Source organism: Podarcis liolepis (genome assembly GCF_965112155.1).
Source record: "Podarcis liolepis genome assembly, chromosome: 2".
Taxonomy (NCBI): Eukaryota; Metazoa; Chordata; class Lepidosauria; order Squamata; family Lacertidae; genus Podarcis; species Podarcis liolepis.
The window spans coordinates 112612736-112633635 of record NC_139555.1 but is presented as its reverse complement, the minus strand read 5'-3'; the positions used below and the strand labels follow the sequence as shown (position 1 = coordinate 112633635).

The following is a 20900-nucleotide window of genomic DNA, read 5'->3' as shown; positions in this document are numbered from 1 at the left end:
GACCGGCTGCAGATAATGCTATTAACTGCAGAAACATTCTGAAGAAATTTTCCAGCCCCTCCTAGCAAGATGTGATCCATATTTCTACACCCTCTTTCAGAGGGGAACAATTACTAGCCTTTTCTTGGCTTACCTATCGGTGAAGTGATTTGATACCTGATGGTGCCTTGTTCATAGGGAGCGATGCATGTTAAGTTCTGTGCCTTCTGCATTTGGCCCAACCTGTACTAGTAATTATTACAAAGCTTGAATGCTTGTTTCCCACACAAAGAGCTGCCCTGATGGCATGGCTAGCCCTGAAGAATGGGAAGAAAGTGCAAAGGAACTAGGTCAGAAAGAAAGTGCAACATTTATTTGCTTCTCCCACATTCCACCACGATCACATCACAGACCTCATCCTTGTATATGGGTAATTTGTGGAGGTAGGAAAGATCTTGAAAGGCTACAGTGGGCAGCAGCTGTTCCAAGTTCTCTGTAATAGGAATGAACAGATTGTTAATTAGTAATATGTCTACCATGGGCAAAGACCCATTGGTTTCACAAAAGCAGTTTGTGGCAAGGCAAGGTGGATGGTTGCTCATTGAACCCTTTAGAGCCAGCAGCACCTACTGGTGAGCTTTCCCCACCTGCTTTAATCCACAAGTTCCTGCTGCCCTTCAAGAGCTTGGGAGTAAACACCTCCCACAAGTGATCTGCTCTGCAGATACAAATCTATTCCCAAAGGATAGAGCCCCCCTGCACAGCCTGGATACACCTGCAAGGCACAAACTAAATATCCTCTTACTTACTGGAAGGCCTCGAGCTCTGTTGAGGCAGGTACAGACAGGTTGCATGTAGGCCGAACCATCCACTGCAACTCTCACTTCATGCTCCCTTCCTTACTTAAGTCCTCCCCCCCCCCCTCAAGTTGGCCTTTGTATCAGGGCTGCTTCTCATTCTGTACTTAGTTGCAGTTGAGTGTAGATGCTGGATTACATAGCATACCAAATCTGAATGGTCGATATGTGTCTGTTTAGTTACTCGTCTCTGTAAAATATATGAAAGAGTAGGACCCATTCCCTTCCTGGTAGCTGCTTCTCTGTATATTTCCAAGTAACACAGTGGTTTAAATGTCCATGTTGTGTTCAGGTCTGAAGAGAGGCACATGTACTGTGCCTTTTAAGCAGAGGCTTGACAACCATATGTCAGGAGTGCTCTGATGGTGTTTCCTGCTTGGCAGGGGGTTGGACTCGATGGCCCTTGTGGTCTCTTCCAACTCTATGATTCTATGATTCTATGATTCTATGACCTGGAAAGCTGTGGACAAACGCCGGCTCCCTCCGCCTGAAAGCGAGATGAGTGCCACAATCCCATAGTCACCTTTGACTGGACTTAACTGTCCAGGGGTCCTTTGCCTTCTTTTTTTACCTAAATGCAATAATTAAATATTTACACACACACACATCATTATTGGAGTAACTAGACATGAGAAGGGGTTAATGTGCAAGTGCAAATCGCTCCACCTATGAGCTCATCGCACGTGCAAGGTCAACCAGTTGCTATGGCAATGGCCCAGCGCCTTGCCTGTTGGGAAACTGCCAGGGAGATAGTGTCCATCATGAGCCCCCAAGCTTGAGTTCTGGACGATCCATCGGCCTCCCGTAGACAGGCAGATCCAGCAGTTAGCGACACGAAGCCTCTGGAAATTCCTAGCCACATTCCAGGGCTGGGTGTACACTGTTTATCAGCAGAAACACAGCCAAAAGCTTGCACCGCAGAAGAGCATAATTTTCAGACTTTATTAGCGTTTAACAGAACAAAAGAAAACGTGACCGTTCTGTGTCAGCATCTTCGGCCAACTGAGAAAACGAAAGGAAAAAACAGCAAGCATAAACATCCTGTGAATAGGACATGCGCAGACTCTGTTGCTTACAAAAGCCTGCTCCCTTTTAAGGTGGAACGGAAATATCCTAACATCCTCCCCCTTTCCGTGTAACCTGTTGTACCTGTGGTTCACTCAATTGCAACCTTTGTACATAAACCTTATGTTGTTCTCTGTTAACAACCTTAGACAACAGATCAGCAGGAATTTCATTTCCTGGCATGTAGGACACCTGAATCAGTCCTTTCTGGATACACTCTCTTGCACGATGTAACTTAATCTGCAAGTACTTGGTTCTCTGCTTGCAACTCTCGGAGTTCAGCAAAGCCAAACAAGATCTATTGTCTTGATACACTTGTACAGGACATTCCACAGAAACTCTGATGTCCTTAAACAGTTGCATCAACCATTCACAATCCATGAGTGAAAATGACAGAGCATTGAGTTCTGCTTCACAGGAACTTAGGCTCACTGTTGTTTGCTTCTTGCACAACCAGTCAAACAGGCAGTGGTTGTACATGTAGCATACTCCAGAAGTGCTTGTACCATCCGTGGTGTCACTTCCAAAACTTGCATCTGCAAAGATTTCAAGACCTCCAGTCTTCTGACTGGTGAACCTCAGCCTGTAGTGCATAGTCCCTTTCAAATAGCGGGCTATGCGCTTCAGAGCTTTCCAATCCTGAACCGTAGGATTGTTGGCATGTCTGCTAAGCAGATTACAGCTTACAGCAATGTCAGGTCTTGAACATCTGGCAATGAAATTCAGCTTGCCTAGAATGCATCTGTACAGCGTTGTGTCAGAAAACGCTTCAGCAGTACTGTCTACCTGGTAACCTGTTACCATCGGTGTGTCAGCTGGGTTTGCATCAACCAAATTCAACCTGGTTAGCACATCAGCAATTTTCTGTGTTTGGTGTACCAGAAAATTACCTGCTTGGTCCCTCTCCACCTGCAGAGAAAGATAGTTGGATACCTCACCAAGATCCTTCATGTCAAAGTGCTCCTTCAGCTGAGCTAGGGTGCTTTGATAAAAAGCCTGATTCTTCCAAAACATCAGAAGATCATCAACAAAACATAAACAATACAGTTTGTTTTGCCCCTCCTCCTTGACAAACACACATGGATCAGCTTTGCCCTGGTGAAAACCTAGAGAAAGCAATGTCTCAGTGAGTTTTGTGTTCCAACACCTGGCACTCTGCTTGAGACCATATAAGGATTTCCGCAGTTTACAGACCATACCCTTCTGTATCTCCATCCCATCAGGTGGAAGCATGAACAGCTGTTCATTCAAAATCCCGTACAAAAAAGCTGTATTAATGTCGTGGTGGGAAACATGCAGTTTCTCCTCCGCAGCGACCTTGAGCATCAGCCGAATGCTCTCATATTTGACTGTGGGTGAGTAGGTCTCGTGGTAATCCTGTCCTGGTACCTGTGAAAAACCTCTGGCAACCAATCTGGCTTTGTGTCTGACTACCTTGCCATTCTGGTCTGTCTTGGCCTTGAAGACCCATTTGCTGCCAACCAGTCTCATTCCTGGGACTACCGGTACCAGTTCCCAAGTTTGGTTCCTGTTCAAGGAATCAACTTCAGCCTTCATGGCATTAAGCCAAGGCTCAGCATCTTTAGAGGTCAACTCCTGAACCTCTTTGAAGCTTGAAGGTTCCCATACCTTCTCTGAGCTACTAAGAACAGCAGTTGCTGTCTTAGCAAACTCATCAGCATACCTCTTTGGAGGTCTGCCTTTGGTCGCCCTTTCAGATCTGCGTACTAGACGCAAGTCTTCTGGACTCATCTCTTTCTTAGGAGAAAAGTGACCAATGGTGAACAGTGGTTCTTCCAGTTCATTGTCAGACGCATCAGATGGTCTGACTGAGGCTTTTGCGCTCTGGTAGTCTGCTGTGTCATCACTTTCACTGACATCAGCAGCCGCGCCGCCCACTGAACTGGAATCCGAACTCTGATCATCATCATCATCATCATCATCATCATCTTCAGCAGCTTCCTCAGCTTTAGCTGCTTGCTTGACATCACCTTCATCCTCCTCTGGGTAACTCTGGAAAATTCCCACATTTTCCCCCCACTTAGGATTGTACTCAACACTCCTTGTGAACTTAATGGACTTAGAGTCAGTCATCCATACCCTGTATGCACCTTTTTCGTACCCCATGAACAAACCATGTGCCCCACGCTTCCCAAGCTTGTTGGTTTGTTGTGTGCGTACCCACATGTCTGAACCAAAAATTCTCATGTGTTTGGTGTTGGGTTTCTTGCCAAACATCTTCTCATAGGGGGTACAACCAATGGGTGATGACAATCTGCGATTAAAGGAATAAACAAAATTCCCCAAAGCCTCCCCCCAAAACTTATCAGGGAGATTGGCATCATGCAACAAGGTTTTGATTCCTTGCAGCAATGTTTGATTTGCTCTCTCCGCAAGCCCATTCATCCATGGCGATCTGGGCGTTGACATGTCATGCTGGATTCCCTTCTCAGTCAGGAAAGCTTCAAACTGCTGAGAAGTAAACTCCCCGCCCCGATCAGTAAACAAACAAGAAATACGTTTACCGTGCACATTTTCCAACCAAGCACAGAATTCCTTAAACCTTGGAAACGCTTGCGATTTCTGTTCGAGCAAATACACATGAATGTACCTGGAAAAAGAATCAATCAGAATCATGAAATACCTTGCTCCTCCTAAAGAGGGCGCTAGTGGCCCAACCAGGTCTGCATGCACTAGCTGGTAGGGTTTGGAAGCCTGCCTGCTAGACTCCTTGCCTTTTGGAGCAACCTTCACCTTGTTCTCTGCACAAGATACACATTTCATGTGAAATTTACAAGGTTTGATGTTCAAACCCTCAACCACTTCTGGCATCTTGGCCAGTGCCTTCCAAGAGAGGTGACAAAATCTTCGATGCGCATCATGAATGCAACCTGCATGAAGAACTTTGTTAGTTTGTGCAACACAACAAGAATCAGCATTTGACACAACAGCAGTGTCATCATAAGTTATATGGAACAAACCATCCATAAACTTTGCATGCAAATAGTCCTCTTTGCCTTTACTGATGACACAGACGCTCCTCTTGAAGGAAATCTGAAAACCACGCCCAGTAAGCTGTGGGACGCTCAACAAGTTGCTTGCAGCGCCTGGAACATATAGTACACCGCTGATGGTTGTGCGCAAACTTGCAAGTTTCACAGTCCCTTCTCCTGCAATTTGCAACGTCCTTCCATCAGCCAGGTGGATCTCACCTTCCTGAGGCTTGAAGGAGATAAAGAGATGCCTGTCCTTGGAGATGTGGCGCGTGCAGCCTGAATCCACAACAAAGTCGCCTTTGGCTGTTGGAGCAGTCTTTACAGCAAGCAAACCCTTGTTTTCCAGCGGTTTGGGCTTTTGCAGCTTGCCCCCCTGCTTCTGGCCATCTGCAGACGTGCCTTTAGCCTTTGGTGAAGCCGTGCCAGCAAACAATGCTTTGTTTTCCCCTTGCGCGGGCTCTTCACCCTCCCTCTGCTCCTGGCCATCTGTAGGCATCTGTTTACCTTTGCCTTTCCGGCCTCTGCAAAGGCGATGGCCTTGGTTCCCATGAGAAACAGAGCTCTCAGCTGCCGACTCCTTGGCTCCCCCTGGAGGCTGGAATGCTGCCTGGGACGACGTGACGGTCAGCTCCCCCTGCAGCTTGCAACTGGTGCCCTCAGCATCCCTGCATTCATTCGCATTCTGGGAAACAGCTAGGACCTCCGATGCAGTCAAACTCTGGGCTGGGATTATTGGTTTGTGAGCTTTTTTTAAAGCAGACCACATTGCACGTGCAGTGGTGTTGCCAGCCAGCGTCTTAATTTCCTCAAGAGATACGGATAGGACTATTATGTCAATCGCTCTCGAATCAGCTGATCTCCATTTCTCTGTCAGAGGAACTGGGGGGGTTTCAGAAACAACATGCCACACCCCAAACTGACGCAGTAAACTCTCACACCATTTTGCCCAGGGTTCATAATTCTGCCCATCCAACTTAAGGGACTGAGCATCTCCAGAAGCTTGGAAAAACTCCATTTCAGCTTTTGGCAGTAGCCGTGAGTCTTCTATGCCTTCAAAAGACTCCTTATCTTGGCAGCCCATTAATCACGAACTCTTTGGCTCGGCTCCCAGGCCAATTAAGCCTTGCCGGAGTTCAAAGGCTCTTTGCCGAGGTATAACAGAAAAAGCGTCCGTCCCTTTCGCTTTTCCCCCCTTCATACCTCTTACGCAGTCTGTTGCAGCTTTACTCTCCTGTAGGTGCCGTGAATCTGGGCCCGAAACCTTGTTGTTGGGAAACTGCCAGGGAGATAGTGTCCATCATGAGCCCCCAAGCTTGAGTTCTGGACGATCCATCGGCCTCCCGTAGACAGGCAGATCCAGCAGTTAGCGACACGAAGCCTCTGGAAATTCCTAGCCACATTCCAGGGCTGGGTGTACACTGTTTATCAGCAGAAACACAGCCAAAAGCTTGCACCGCAGAAGAGCATAATTTTCAGACTTTATTAGCGTTTAACAGAACAAAAGAAAACGTGACCGTTCTGTGTCAGCATCTTCGGCCAACTGAGAAAACGAAAGGAAAAAACAGCAAGCATAAACATCCTGTGAATAGGACATGCGCAGACTCTGTTGCTTACAAAAGCCTGCTCCCTTTTAAGGTGGAACGGAAATATCCTAACATTGCCTATATCTGTGATGAATATAGCTCAGCTTAGTTTGTGCGCCGTCATCCTTATGTAGAGTGCGCTGGTCTTGAATTGCTGGAGTTCATTTGGAACAACCGGGATCCGTTGCCAACCCGACAAGCTGTAGCTTTATCTACGCACTGTTTTGCTGAGCCTTCTCTTCTGCAACAACAGAAAACCATTTGGACCTTTGCTGAGTGGGACGGGGAGCAACTTTCCCCTGCGTGGAAATGCATGTCTCCTATCAGATCCCACCGATCACCCCCAAGGTCAGAGCAGTGCGTGCGATGATGCCATAAGTCTCGCCCGCGCGCTCTCCGAGATCAGGGTCTATTTGCGCGACTCTCTTTCCTCCGTCCGGCGACGCCTGGAGCACCTCGGAGAGAGGCAAGAGAGGCGGGTCCCAGCCTCCGATCCGATCCCTTCGCGCTCCTCCAAGGGCCGGACTCTCCTCCAGCTTGCGCGAGTGCGCAGAGGAGAGCGCGCAAGGCTACCTTTGCTTGGGATCGTCTCCACCGGCTTGGAGGCTGCAGCAGCGAAGAAGACGCGTCTTCACTTGGGGTGAGTAGGGTTTACCTTTAGAATTATACATGTTGCATTAACAAAACAAAAACCTTTATTTTTATTTCTTCCTAATCTGAGTGTATCCGTCAAATTATAAAAAAACCCCATAAACATAAAAATCTCGCGCACGCCCCCAAATAGCGAGCAAGCTTGCGAGTTACTCAGAGCTCTTCTTCCAGCTGTTAAACAAAGCGGGGAGTGGCGAGTCGGTCTAATGGGGAGGGGGGGGCAAAATGGCGTCTGCAGGATTTCCTTTAAAGATGCGATGTGGGAGGGGATTTTGGTCTTTGATGGATCAGGCTGTGCCCGGGGAAAGCGCCACCGCTTGGACAAAGAAACGCACCGCGGTTCTTCCTGCCTGCGATTGCGCGCAGGTCCGAGAAAGAGAGAGGGACGGAGTTTGCATTCTCAGAAACCTTAGTCCGAGAAATAGACACACGGCAGAGTTTAGATTAGCAAAGATGGAAATACATTTTAGGTTTAAAAAGAGAGAGAAAGGGGGAAAATTGGATTGTATATGTTGAAAATATTGAAACTTAATAAAAATATACAGTGGTGCCTCGCAAGACGAAATTAATTCGTTCCGCAAGTCTCTTCGTCTTGCGGTTTTTTCGTCTTGCGATGCACGGTTTCCCATAGGAATGCATTGAAAATCAATTAATGCGTTCCTAGGGAAACCGCCTTCAGACCAGGTCCGGGGACAGTCTGTCCCCGGACCTCTTCTGAAGGCTGGGGGGGGGGGGGACAAGGGCTTTTCTTTCCACCCCCAGCATTTAAAAAAACCCCGGGACAGCGGAGGACTTCTCCGCTGTCCGGGCGATCTTAAAATGCTGGCGGGCGGCATTTCAAAATCGCCCCGGACAGCGGAGGACTTCTCCGCTGTCCGGGCGATTTAAAAGCCCCTGGGAAGGCAGGCAGGGGGGACAGAGACTTTTGCCCCCCGCCAGCCTTCAGAAGAGGTCCTGGACCTCTTCTGAAGGCGGGCGGGGGGCCAAAGTCTTTGCTCCCCCCCGCCTGCCTTCAAAAGGTGTCCCCGCTGCGGCGGGAGGTGTCCCCTGCCCCCCGCCCGGCTTCGGAGCACCGGGAGAAGCGATCTCCCCCCAGCCCCTTGCTTCAGAAGAGGTCCGGGGGAAGCGGGAAGCGAAGCGCTTCGCTTCCCCGTTTCCCCCGACGTCTTTTGCAGCAAGGGGCTGCAGGGAGATCGCTATCTCCCCCCAGCCCCTTGCTTCAGAAGAGGTCCGGGGGAAGCGGGAAGCGAAGCGCTTCGCTTCCCCGTTTCCCCCGACGTCTTTTGCAGCAAGGGGCTGCAGGGAGATCGCTATCTCCCCCCAGCCCCTTGCTTCAGAAGAGGTCCGGGGGAAGCGGGAAGCGAAGCGCTTCGCTTCCCCCGGACGTCTTTTGCAGCGAGGGGCTGCAGGGAGATCGCTATCTCCCCGCAGCCCCTTGCTTCAAAAGAGAAGACCCGCTGTCCCCGGGGCAAGCTTCGTTTTGCGAAGCAAGCCCATAGGGAAATTCGTCTTGCGAGGCAACTCGAAAACGAAAAAACCTTTCGTTTGCAAGTTTTTCGTCTCGCGAGGCGTTCGTCTTGCGGGGTACCACTGTAATTGAGAGAGAGAGAGAGAGGCTCCATGTTAGCCAGTTGTTAGTATTACCTAGTAGAGAGAATGCAGTCTTTCCTAGAAAAGGGAAGAAAAGAGTTCTTGAGAAGCTGAAAGCTTGCTCACTATTTTTGTGATGTTGCACCTTGTCCTAATAAAAATAAAGTAGTTCCTGGCTGAGCGTTTTCAATTCCTTTTCAATGGACCAGTTCTTTGGCTTTTGTGCATCTTGCAGAATGGCAGAATCAGCTGTCCAGAAGTGGGTTTCTATCCCCAAGGGGCTTTCTACCACCTGGGCATGGGCCTGCTCAGTAATTTGGGTGGCAAATTGCTGTTTGCAGTGACTGTAAAGTGTGACATCGCTTTTGGTGTGGGATGTAAGGAATAGACCTGGTAATCTTCCATCTTTCAGCCACAGAGAGATGGCCACTCCATGAGTTATCCTGTCCCAACTGGTAAACCTGTCTTACCTGGGAACTCAAGGGTAGAACAGATAGTTTTTTGGCAGAAGGTACCAGGTGTAATCTTAGGTTTGCTCCAGCAGGAAGGCAAGGACCTCATAGCCATTGCCAGCTTGACTGAACGAACAGGAGGAGCCAAGGGTGCGACTCAGAGTAAGGAAGTTTCCTAGTGCATCAGTGTTGGAGCAACTGGACCTGAGAAGGGGTTCATTTCCTTCCTGAGCATAAATCACCCCATGGATGAGCTAATCAAATGTGCAAGGTCAGCCAAGCCAGTTGCTATGATAACAGCCCAGTGCACCAGGTATATCTGTGATTAATGTATTTCAGCTCAATTAGTGTTTGTCAGAGCAAGTCGGAGTCTGTTGCTTGTCCAGTGCTGTCTTGAATTGCTGGAGTTTATTTGGAGCCACAGAGATACTTTGTACTTGTATGTTTAGCTGTACTTGTATCTAGGAGTATAGCATCTAGATCAAGGGAAGTAATAGTGCCACTGTATTCTGCTCTGGTCAGACCTCACCTGGAGTACTGTGTCCAGTTCTGGGCACCACAGTTCAAGAAGGACACTGACAAACTGGAATGTGTCCAGAGGAGGGCAACCAAAATGGTCAAAGGCCTGGAAACGATGCCTTATGAGGAACGGCTAAGGGAGCTAGGCAAGTTTAGCCCGGAGAAGAGGAGGTTAAGGGGTGATATGATAGCCATGTTCAAATATATAAAAGGATGTCACATAGAGGAGGGAGAAAGGTTGTTTTCTGCTGCTCCAGAGAAGCGGACACGGAGCAATGGATCCAAACTACAAGAAAGAAGATTCCACCTAAACATTAGGAAGAACTTCCTGACAGTAAGAGCTGTTCGACAGTGGAATTTGCTGCCAAGGAGTGTGGTGGAGTCTCCTCCTTTGGAGGTCTTTAAGCAGAGGCTTGACAACCATATGTCAGGAGTGCTCTGATGGTGTTTCTTGCTTGGCAGGGGGTTGGACTCGATGGCCCTTGTGGTCTATTCCAACTCTATGATTCTATGTATCTGTATCCATATCTGCAAAAGCTTACAAGCTGTATGTCCTGGAACTGTTACACTGAGCCTTATCTTCTGCAGCTATTTGGACTTTAAACTGCTTCCATGTGGTGACTGGGACTTGGAGCAACTTCCACTGTCCGAGCAATCAGTGCTGAAGCCATTGAGAATTTTGCCCCTTCCTTTCTTCCCACAATGTGAAGTTAGCAAATTGCTTGTCCGTTTTGGGGATGCGATGTCGCATTGAACGTTTATGCTTATGAAAATGTCCCCTCTCTCTTTGCTTCACCCTCCTTAGCCCTGCAGAGTGAAAAAATGATATCCAAGTCTCAAATGAGATTGCCCCCACCTTCCAGGACAAGGCAAGATGTTGCACAACAGCCAAACCAGGTAGGATATCCTCCATTAGTTGATGGGTGGGTGGGAGGAGATGGGAGGGGAAAAGGAAGACATAATGCAATGAGAGTGAACCAGGCAGGGAACAACCCAATGCACGACTTGTTTCCTTCCTTTCCTCCATCCCTCTCTCCTTGTGAATGTAAAAAGGCCTCTTCTGGATTGGATGAAAAGATCCATCTAGTCTAGTAAGTGGGACAATTTACGGCAGAAATAACTTCTGGAAGAACATTCCTACTAGATCCACAGACTATTTTACCCGGGACAATGGATGGAGATTCGCGTTTCTCATTCACAGAGCAAGAAGTATGGGAATGTTTACAACCCACACTTTACAATCTCCATTAATACAAATTTTTCTTCTGTGTGTGGATCTCCCTTTATGGAGTGAGGCATCTGGGGCAAGTCTACGCAGGAAGCAGATCACGTGGGGTGTGTGTGGAAAACTGAGCTTGCACCGGGACAGCCGCATTTTGAATGCCCTCCCCCTGGTAGAAAATGTCCTGCACATCATAGTGCATGGAAATCTCACAGACTAGAACACGTCAGATGACTAGGCTAGTTTTCTCTGCATGTTCTTTGGCAATCACTCGTAGCCGAGTAAGATGGTCTTCCATAAACACGGTTTTAACAATGAGTCTGTAAGTGATTGTGGAGGCCACTTCTGGATCCACACGTCCTTCCACAGTGGGGACATTGGTTTCCCGGTGGGAGTTGTTCATGGTGAGGGTTTATCAAGCGTGCCTTCCTCTTAGCACTTTTCTCCCTTGCGTCCTGAGTTTGAGTGTCTTCAAAGCCCATGACACCTTTGGTAAAGGCTGTTCTCCAACTGGAGCATTCGCAGGCAAGTGTTTCCCAATTGTCGGTGTTTATACTACATTTTTTTAGATTTGCCTTGAGACAGTCTTTAAACCTCTTTTGTTGACCACCAGCATTACGCTGTTTCCATTTTTAAGTTCGGAATAGAGTAGTTGCTTTGGAAGACAATCATCAGGCATCCGCACAACATGACCAGTCCAACCAAGTTGATGTTGAAGAATCCTTGCTTCAACACTGGTGATCTTTGCTTCTTCCAGTACCCTGATATTAGTTTGCCAGTCTTCCCAAGTGATGTGTTACTGATTTTGTTTTGTTTTGTTTTTTGTATGGAGGAGCATTCTGATCACCCACTGCGATCTGGATTGGCACATTCCAGAAACCTGGTGTTTTGCATTTGGGGTTTTGGGCAGAAAAAAATATTGGCCTGTGTTGCTAGGGCTTTGGAGAGCAATGCAAAAGTAGATGTGGCTTCAAGTGGTTTCTGTAAGTTGAGCTGAGTAAGATGCCCTCTGGGGTGGCTACTTTCTGTTCTGTGTCTGTGGCTCAGACTTTTGAAAGGGATTCTAGAGTTGCAGAGTTCTATCCTTTTGAAACGCAGGTGGCACTGTGGTCTAAACCACTGAGCCTAGGGCTTGCCGATCGGAAGGTCGGCTGTTCGAATCCCCGCGACGGGGTGAGCTCCCGTTGCTCGGTCCCTGCTCCTGCCAACCTAGCAGTTCAAAAGCACGTCAAAGTGCAAGTAGATAAATAGGTACTGCTCCGGCAGGAAGGTAAACGGCATTTCCGTGCGCTGCTCTGGTTTTGCCAGAAGCGGCTTAGTCATGCTGGCCACATGACCCAGAAAAACTGTCTGCAAACAAATATCGGCTCCCTCGGCCAGTAAGCGAGATGAGCACTGCAACCCCAGAGTCATTTGCGACTGGATTTAACTGTCAGGGGTCCTTTACATTTACCTTATCCTTTTGAAACCATATGTGAGAAATGAGATGAGGGTCTCTTTGTCCTCTCAGGGGCCGGTGGTGACCTTTGAAGATGTGGCTGTGTATTTCACGGCGAGCCAGGGGGCTCTGCTGGATCCTGACCAAAGGGCCTTGTACAGGCATGTCATGTTGGAGAATTATGGGAACGTGGCCTCGTTGGGTAAGGAGCTTCTGTCTTCTTTACGAAACAGCTGGATGTCTTCAGGGCAAATAACGACTTTATGTATTTATTAATGTCCTAATTTCTTAAGGTTTTTTAAGGTCAGATTGCATGATATACTTACCTTCTTGCAATGTCACGGCAGGCTATTCTGAGGGAAGACCAAGACATTACATTGTTCATGCATCTGCCCCACTCTTTAGCATTTTTAAAATCATTTAAGGCCGTACACATGGGGTCAGGGATTTACAGGGCTTACTGACCACTGTACATTGAAATGGGTTACAAATCCCAAGTAACACCAGTGCAAAATGGCAGAGATGGGCAAGGGATTTTGGAGGAGTTCGGTTTTAAGGCAAACCACGTAGTGCAGGGATCGGCAAACTTTTTCAGCAGGGGGCCGGTCCACTATCCCTCAGACCTTGTGGGGGGCTGGACTATATTTTTTTTTGGGGGGGGAATGAATGAATTCCTATGCCCCACAAATAGCCCAGAGATGCATTTTAAATAAAAGCACACATTCTACTCATGTAAAAACATGCTGATTCCCAGACCGTCCGCAGACCGGATTTGGAAGGCAATTGGGCCGGATCCGGCCCCCGGGCCTTAGTTTGCCTACCCATGATATAGTGGGTAAACAAATACAATAGCCAACATGCTGCCTAGGAAAAAGTCTTCTGACCTTTAAGTTACTGTAACAATACACAGTTCAACCCGGAAAGGAAAGAAGAGGCATTCAGGGATATTTAAAAAAATAATAATTTGCTGTTATTTTTATAGATTCAGGAAATTCAGCTATGTATTTGATGGTGAGTTGTGTTGTGAAAGGTAGTTTTGGGGCTTGTTTTCCGGAGCCGCTTTGCGGGGGTCATAGGATGAGTTTGTGGGGGTTGACCACATCCTTAGACATTCTCTGCTTTTCTTTCCTGGGAAGGATCTCCATTTGCCAAACCTGAACTTATTTGCCAGCTGGAAAAAGGGGGAGAGCTCTGGGTGCCAGATTCTCAGGACTTGGATGAAACAGAGAGTTCCAGCTCCAACTCAGGTGAGGGGTTTTGGGAAACCAGGAGACCAAGACTCTTTCCAGATTTCTGGGAAATCTGGCCATTATCCTTTTAAAATGTTAGGATTTCCTCCTAATTTAATTATTGCACAGCATCTAGACCTTAAGCTTCATTATATTTATACTTTGAGAGGAGTTAGTGTTTGATATAGGGATGCGGGTGGCGCTGTGGGTTAAACCACAGAGCCTAGGGTGGAGAAGGTCGGCGGTTCGAATCCCCGCGACAGGGTGAGCTCCCGTTGCTCAATCCCTGCTCCTGCCCACCTAGCAGTTCAAAAGCACGTCAAAGTGCAAGTAGATAAATAGCTACCACTCCAGTGGGAAGGTAAATGGCGTTTCCGTGCGCTGCTCTGGTTCGCCAGAGGCGGCTTAGTCATGCTGGCCACATGACTTGGAAGCTGTACGCCGGCTCCCTCGGCCAGTAAAGCGAGATGAGTGCCGCAACCCCAGAGTCGTCCGTGACTGGACCTAACAGGGGTCACTTTACCTTTTTTAGTGTTTGATATACAGTTGAACCTCGGAAGTTGAACGCCTTTGAACTCGAAGCCGCGCCTTGGTTTTTGAACTGTTCTGGGAGTTCAACGGACTCCCAGAATGGACTAAATTGGAAAACCAAGGTACAGTCATACCTCGGGTTGAATGCGCTTCGGGTTGAGCACGTTGGAGTTGCGCTATGCGGCAACCCGGAAGTAAAGGAGCGTGTTACTTCCGGGTTTCACCACTTTCGCGTGCCCAGACGCTCAATATGACGTCATTTGCGGAAGCAGGGAAAAGCGACGCGTGCATGCGCAGACGTGCCGTCGCTAGTTATGTTTGCTTCTAGATATGAACGGGGCTCCTGAACGGATCCTTTTCGTATCCAGAGGTACCACTGTATGACTGTACTGCCATTGTGGGAGAAGGAAGAGGTGGGTGTTGATGGGCCTCTTCATGACTTTATGTTAGTAGCTGAATTTCCACCTTCTAACTCTTAACATGTTTCAATCTTCTTTATCCTCCAAAATAAATATTTTTCTTACTATTTCCCCCATATCTCAGCAGGTCTGTGCAATCAAAAGAATTTATATTTCACGTGGGGGTTGCAGTTAACGCAGATACCAACCCTTGCCAATTGCCAGCAAATGATGGAAGGAGAGAAACTGAACAAATGCTTGGACTGTGGGAAATGCTTTGCTCGGAAATCAAAGCTCGTGGAGCACCAGAGAGTCCACACAGGAGAAAAACCGTACGAATGCTCCGAGTGTGGGAAACGTTTCGCTTGGAAATGGCCGCTTGTGATACACCAGAGAGTCCACACGGGAGAGAAACCTCACCAATGCTTGGAGTGTGGAATGCGCTTTGCTGAAAAGCCAAAACTCAACAGGCACCAGAGTGTCCACACTGGAGAGAAGCCGTATGAGTGCTCCGAATGTGGCAAAACGTTTGCTCAGAAATCGTACCTCATGATGCACCAGCGAATCCACACGGGAGAGAAGCCATTTCAGTGCTTGGATTGCGGCAAAGGCTTCGCCCACAAATCGAAGCTTGTGAGCCACCGGAGGGTTCACACCGGAGAGAAATCGCACGAGTGCTTGGAATGCGGCAGATGTTTCGCTCACAAATCGTACCTCGTGATGCACTGCCGAACCCACACGGGAGAGAAACCTTTCGAATGCGTGGACTGCGAGAAGTCCTTTGCCCAGAAATCACACCTCACGATCCACCGCCGAACCCACACGGGAGAGAAACCTTTCAAATGCCTGGCGTGTGGGAAATGCTTTGCTGATTCCTCTGCCTTTACGGGACACCAGAGGGTCCACACCGGCGAGAAAACCTACAAATGCGTGCAGTGTGGGAAGTGTTTTGCTTGGAAATCAAACCTCACTCTGCACCAGAGAAGCCACGCGACTGAGGAAGCGTGCAAATGCTCCGAGTGCGGGAAATGTTTTGCTCGGAAATCGCACCTCCGCAGCCACGAGAGGGTCCACAGAGGGGAGAAACTGTACAAATGTTTGGAGTGTGGGAAATGCTTCTCCTGGAAGTTGCATCTCGCGAACCACCAGAGAGTCCACGGGGGAAAGAAACCACATAAGTGTTTGGAGTGTGGGAAGTGCTTTGGTCAGAAATCGCACCTCACAATCCACAAAAGCGTTCACACGGGAGAGAAGCCCTTTAAATGTTTGGAGTGCGGGAAATGTTTTAATCTCAAGTCCCGTCTTGTGGAACATCAAAGAATCCACACGGGAGAGAAACCCTACACATGCAAAGAGTGCGGCAAGGCTTTTGCTAACAAATCAAATCTCCAGACACACCTGAGAGTCCATACAGGGGAAAAGCCGTTCAAATGCCTGGAGTGTGGGAAGTGTTTCACTGTGAAATCTAGTCTCGTGAAGCACCACAAGGCCCACACAGGAGAGAAACCTTATAAATGTGTGGAGTGTGGGAAATGTTTTGCTTGCAAATCACAATACGTAATGCACCAGAGGATCCACACGGGAGAGAAACCCTTTAAATGCGCGGAGTGCGGGAAATGTTTTGCTCGGACGTCATACCTCAAAAACCACCAGAGACTCCACACTGGCAAGAAGCCGTATAAGTGCTTAAAGTGTAGGGAATGTTTTTCTTTGAAATCAGCCCTTCTCAGACACCAGGCAGCTCATGCAGATGACGGACCTCATGAATATTCATCCCAGTAGAGATTCTTCACACCTGAGAACACCAGGTGAGACATTGTTATATTTATTTCCACATGTTATAATTTTGACTGGCCTAATTATGCCTATGGGGCAGAGATTCTCCACTGCTGAGCAGATCAATACGACCTGCCTTAAATGATCATTCTTCTTTAATTAATTGATTAATTGATTGATTAGTTAGTTTCATTTCTATACTATTCTTCATACAAATATCACAGGATGGTTTGCAATATGAAAACACAAAAGTACATAACATAGTAACGAAGTCAGACAATACGAAGTCAAAAGTAGTTTAAAAGGCCATTGTTGTTGTTGTTTAGTTGTTTAGTCGTGTCCGACTCTTCGTGACCCCCTGGACCAGAGCACGCCAGGCACTCCTGTCTTCCACTGCCTCCCGCAGCTTGGTCAAACTCATGCTGGTAGCTTTGAGAACACTGTCCAACCATCTCGTCCTCTGTTGTCCCCTTCTCCTTGTGCCCTCCATCTTTCCCAACATCAGGGTCTTTTCCAGGGAGTCTTCTCTTCTCATGAGGTGGCCAAAGTATTGGAGCCTCAGCTTCAGGATCTGTCCTCCCACTGAGCACTCAGGGCTGATCTCCTTAAAAATGGAGAGGTTTGATCTTCTTGCAGTCCATGGGACTCTCAAGAGTCTCCTCCAGCACCAGAATTCAAAAGCATCAGTTCTTCGGCGATCAGCCTTCTTTATGGTCCAGCTCTCACTTGCATACATTACTACTGGGAAAACCATAGCTTTAACTATACAGACCTTTGTTGGCAAGGTGGTGTCTCTGTTTTGAAAAAGTCACAGATTGTTTAATTAGCCAAAGGCCAAAATTAACCTGATGAGCTAGTTTACTTCATGAAGAAAGAGTTTTTTCTTTCTTTCTTCTTTTTTTACATGGGGAAATATTTTTGGCTGACTCCTCCCATGTCCTCAGTCTGAAGCAGTAGAGTCTAGGATTCCAATCTTCATTCTGTGGAATGGGAAGATCAGATTTAGCTCGAAATGTTTACCTATTATTTATTTATTTATTTATTTATTTATTTATTTATTCATTTCATTTCATTTCTACACCATACTTCATCCAAAGTTGATAGGGTGATTTGCAATATAAATACATGGCCATATATAGCGTAATAAAAATCAAGAACAGTCCCCCCCCCCCCCAGTTTAAAAGGCCATAGATTATTTAATTAGCCAAAGGCCTGGGAGGAAAATAATGTTTTTGCCTCAACCTAAAAGATATGAGCCAGTGTGGTGTAGTGGTTAAGAGCGGTAGACTCGTAATCTGGTGAACCGGGTTCGCTTCCCCGCTCCTCCACATGCAGCTGCTGGGTGACCTTGGGCCAGTCACACTTCTCTGAAGTCTCTCAGCCCCACTCACCTCACAGAGTGTTTGTTGTGGGGGAGGAAGGGAAAGGAGATTGTTAGCCGCTTTGAGACTCCTGAAGGGGAGTGAAAGGCGGGATATCAAATCCAAACTCTTCTTCTAAAAGATATGTAACGCAGGTGCCAGGCAAACCTCTCTGGGGAGAGCATTCCACAAGTGGGGAGCCACTGAAAAAAAGGCCCCGTTCTCGTGTTGCCTCCCTTACGACCTCTCACAGAGGAGGCACACAAAGAAGGACCTCAGATGATGATCACAAGGTCTGGGGAGAGTCAGACCTTGAGGTACTGTGGCTCTGAGTCATTCCAGCCTTTATGAGTCAAAGCCAGCACTTTGAATCGGGCCTGGAAACTAATTGGCAGCCAATGTAGTTGGGCCAGGATTGGCGTTATATATATATACATAAATTAGATTATGTTTTTTGTTAGTTTTCAATTACAATAATCTAATAGTAGCCTCATTATAACAATGCCAAATTATAATACAATTACTAATACCAATCATTCAGATACCAAATTATATAATTTAGGTGCCGCCCCCCTGGCGTGCTAGAATTGATGGTTTGATGATTTACTTTATTTCTGCGTTCCAAAATCTTACTAATTTCAATTACACCCCAGTCAAAATAACAATCCCTTATACAACAACCACAATGTTAACGACTTCCATTCGTATTAAATGATTTATAAAGCTACAGGGGAAGCGTTCAAGCTATATCCTTGCTCTTCCTGTGTGTGGCAATTATTCTGTCCATGTTGTTTGTTGTAAAATATTACGCCTGTCTTTTCAGAGGCAGCCTTTTCTATAATGTGTTGCAGTAATCTAATTCTATTTCTATTTCTTCATCCCAGCATCTTATCCGAGAGAAATGCTCTTCTGCGAAGTCCATGGGAGCACTGAGTTTTGGGAGAAGATAGAGAAGCCACTCGAGAAAGAATATTGTCTGAGGAAACAGGCTGTGCCAAAAAGATGGTTGAGAATCAACAAATTTCTGCAAAGGGGAGGCGTTATGAGTGTTTGACGCATGTCTGAAAGTACATTTAACCTGGGAGTGTGTATGTGTGTGTTTATAGACTGATGCTTTTATTGCTATCTACCGGCACTTCAGACAAGATTTGGGTAGGATGCCGTTAATCACTAAAAGCATATCTTTATTAAAGTGACAAAAAAGAAGGAGTTCTAAATTATTATAGCAAATTGTCTGCTGTTAGGACTTGCTGATCAGAAGGTCGGTGGTTCGAATCCCCACAATGGGGTGAGCTCCCGTTGCTCGGTCCCTGCTCCTGCCAACCTAGCAGTTCGAAAGCACGTCAAAGTGCCAAGCAGATAAATAGGTACCGCTCTGGTGGGAAGGGAGAAGGCGTTTCCGTGTGCTGCTCTGGTTCACCAGAAGCAGCTTAGTCATGCTGACCACATGACCCGGAAGCTGTACACCGGCTCCCTCGGCCAATAAAGCGAGATGAGCGCCGCAACCCCAGAGTCGGCCACGACTGGACCTAATGGTCAGGGGTCCCTTTACCTTGGGTTAAGAACTTAATTCGTTCTGGAGGTCCGTTCTTAACCTGAAATTGTTCTTAACCTGAGGTACCACTTTGGCTAATGGGGCCTCCCGCTGCGCCATTGCTGCGCAATTTCTGCTCTCCTCCTGAAGCAAAGTTCTTAACCCGAGGTACTATTTCTGGGTTAGCGGAGTCTGTAACCTGAAGCATCTGTAACCCGAGGTACCACTGTAGTTGACCTTAAGTCAGAGTTGGGTTTGTAGTCTGGATAAGAGGAGACTGAGAGGAGATAGGATAACCATCTTCAAATATCTCAAGGGCTGTCCATGGAAGACGGAGCAAGCTTGTTTTCTCCTGCTCCAGAGAGACACGAACCAGTGGCTTCAAGTTACAAGAAAGAGATTATGACCAAACATCAGGAAGAACTTTCAGGCAGTAAGAATGGGCTCCTTTGGAAGGGGGTGGACTTGCGTTCACTGGAGGTTTTTAAGCAGAGGTTGGATGGCCATCCTGACAGGGAAGCTTTCGTGGAGAGTTCTGCGTCGCAAGGGTTTGGAATTTATGACCCCCGGGGTCCCTTCCAATTCTACAATTCTATGCTTCTATGTCATTGAATGAAAAAAAGGGGGGGATACCCTATATTTAGGAAAGATAGGGAAGTTTTTAATGACTAATGTTTTAATGTATTTTTAATCTTTTGTTGGAAGCCACCCAGAGTGGCTGGGGAAACCCAGCCAGATGGGCGGGGTATAAATAAATAAATAAAAATATAATAATAACGAATGAATGACTTTTATTATTTCGGTCACAGACCAGTTCCAGCCCACATACAATATCAAGGAAGTCATTATTAGGTAGTGGATTGGCAAAGCAGACGACACAGAGATTTCTCCAAGTAGTTCTTTATAAATAAGCTGGAACTGAACTTTTATAGGCAGCCGGCGGTCAACATTGTAACAACAACATCCCAGGGTTTCCCGCCTAAATTAACTGACGTGGACCTGAGGGAAAACTATATACATGATACCCCTGGTGGCCAGGGTCAGAACTTCAATACATAACAGTCATAAAACACAACAGGGATACATTTGAGTTTGCAATTAGGTATAACAGGGACAATACAGATATAGCAACAGTTTAAAAATATATAAATTAAAACTTAAGCACTAACATATAACCTAAAATTATCATCTGATTTGATTGTTTTTAATTATGTAAAAAGTGTCGCTGTTTTCATTACTATTCAGTCAATTAAAAATAAAGTTTGGGTGGACAGGCCTGCCACTGATTTTAAATATATTGCCAGTTAAGCTTTCATTCATCTATCTGTCTGTCTGTCTGTCTATCTATCTATCTATCTATTATCCATCCATTTATCTGTGGAGGCGATACAACCATGGGCAAGTTAACAGCTCTTGGAAATTCCTCCAAAGGCTGGGAACTTGTAAATTAGCAATGCTCTATCCATTATCCTCTATTTTGTATCTTGGATCCAGAATTGGGAAGCTATGTCTCTTCATAGAGACATTAGCCGGGGCTAATAGAAGTCCAAAACACATTGGTTCCCTACCCCATACTAATTTAGACACCCTAAACATATTACACATTTCTTAAAATCAAACACAAATGCTACAGTATTTTTTTTATTTCAAGGGAAAGGGGGGTGGTTACCTGTTTTATTGCAAGCATACACTGCGTTTCATGCAATTTGTAAAACTACT

At 46.8% G+C, this 20900-nt stretch overlaps 1 protein-coding gene across 2 annotated transcripts; it reads left to right on the top strand.

Moving 5' to 3' along the window:
• The first annotated feature begins 6567 nt into the window (after positions 1-6567).
• Positions 6568-20056, top strand: LOC310701357 (uncharacterized protein). Of its 2 annotated transcripts, none has more exons than XM_083492125.1 (6): positions 6568-7120; positions 10498-10589; positions 12425-12554; positions 13489-13599; positions 14656-16318; positions 18532-20056. In XM_083492125.1, the coding sequence occupies exons 2-5, from the start codon at positions 10515-10517 to the stop codon at positions 16290-16292; spliced, it is 1953 nt and encodes a 650-aa protein (XP_083348251.1). In that variant the 5' UTR covers positions 6568-7120; positions 10498-10514; the 3' UTR covers positions 16293-16318; positions 18532-20056. The 2 variants fall into 2 exon arrangements, with proteins under 2 accessions (XP_083348251.1, XP_083348250.1); XM_083492124.1 differs by having other exon boundaries at positions 14659-16318; positions 18532-20052.
• Positions 20057-20900: the final 844 nt, after the last annotated feature.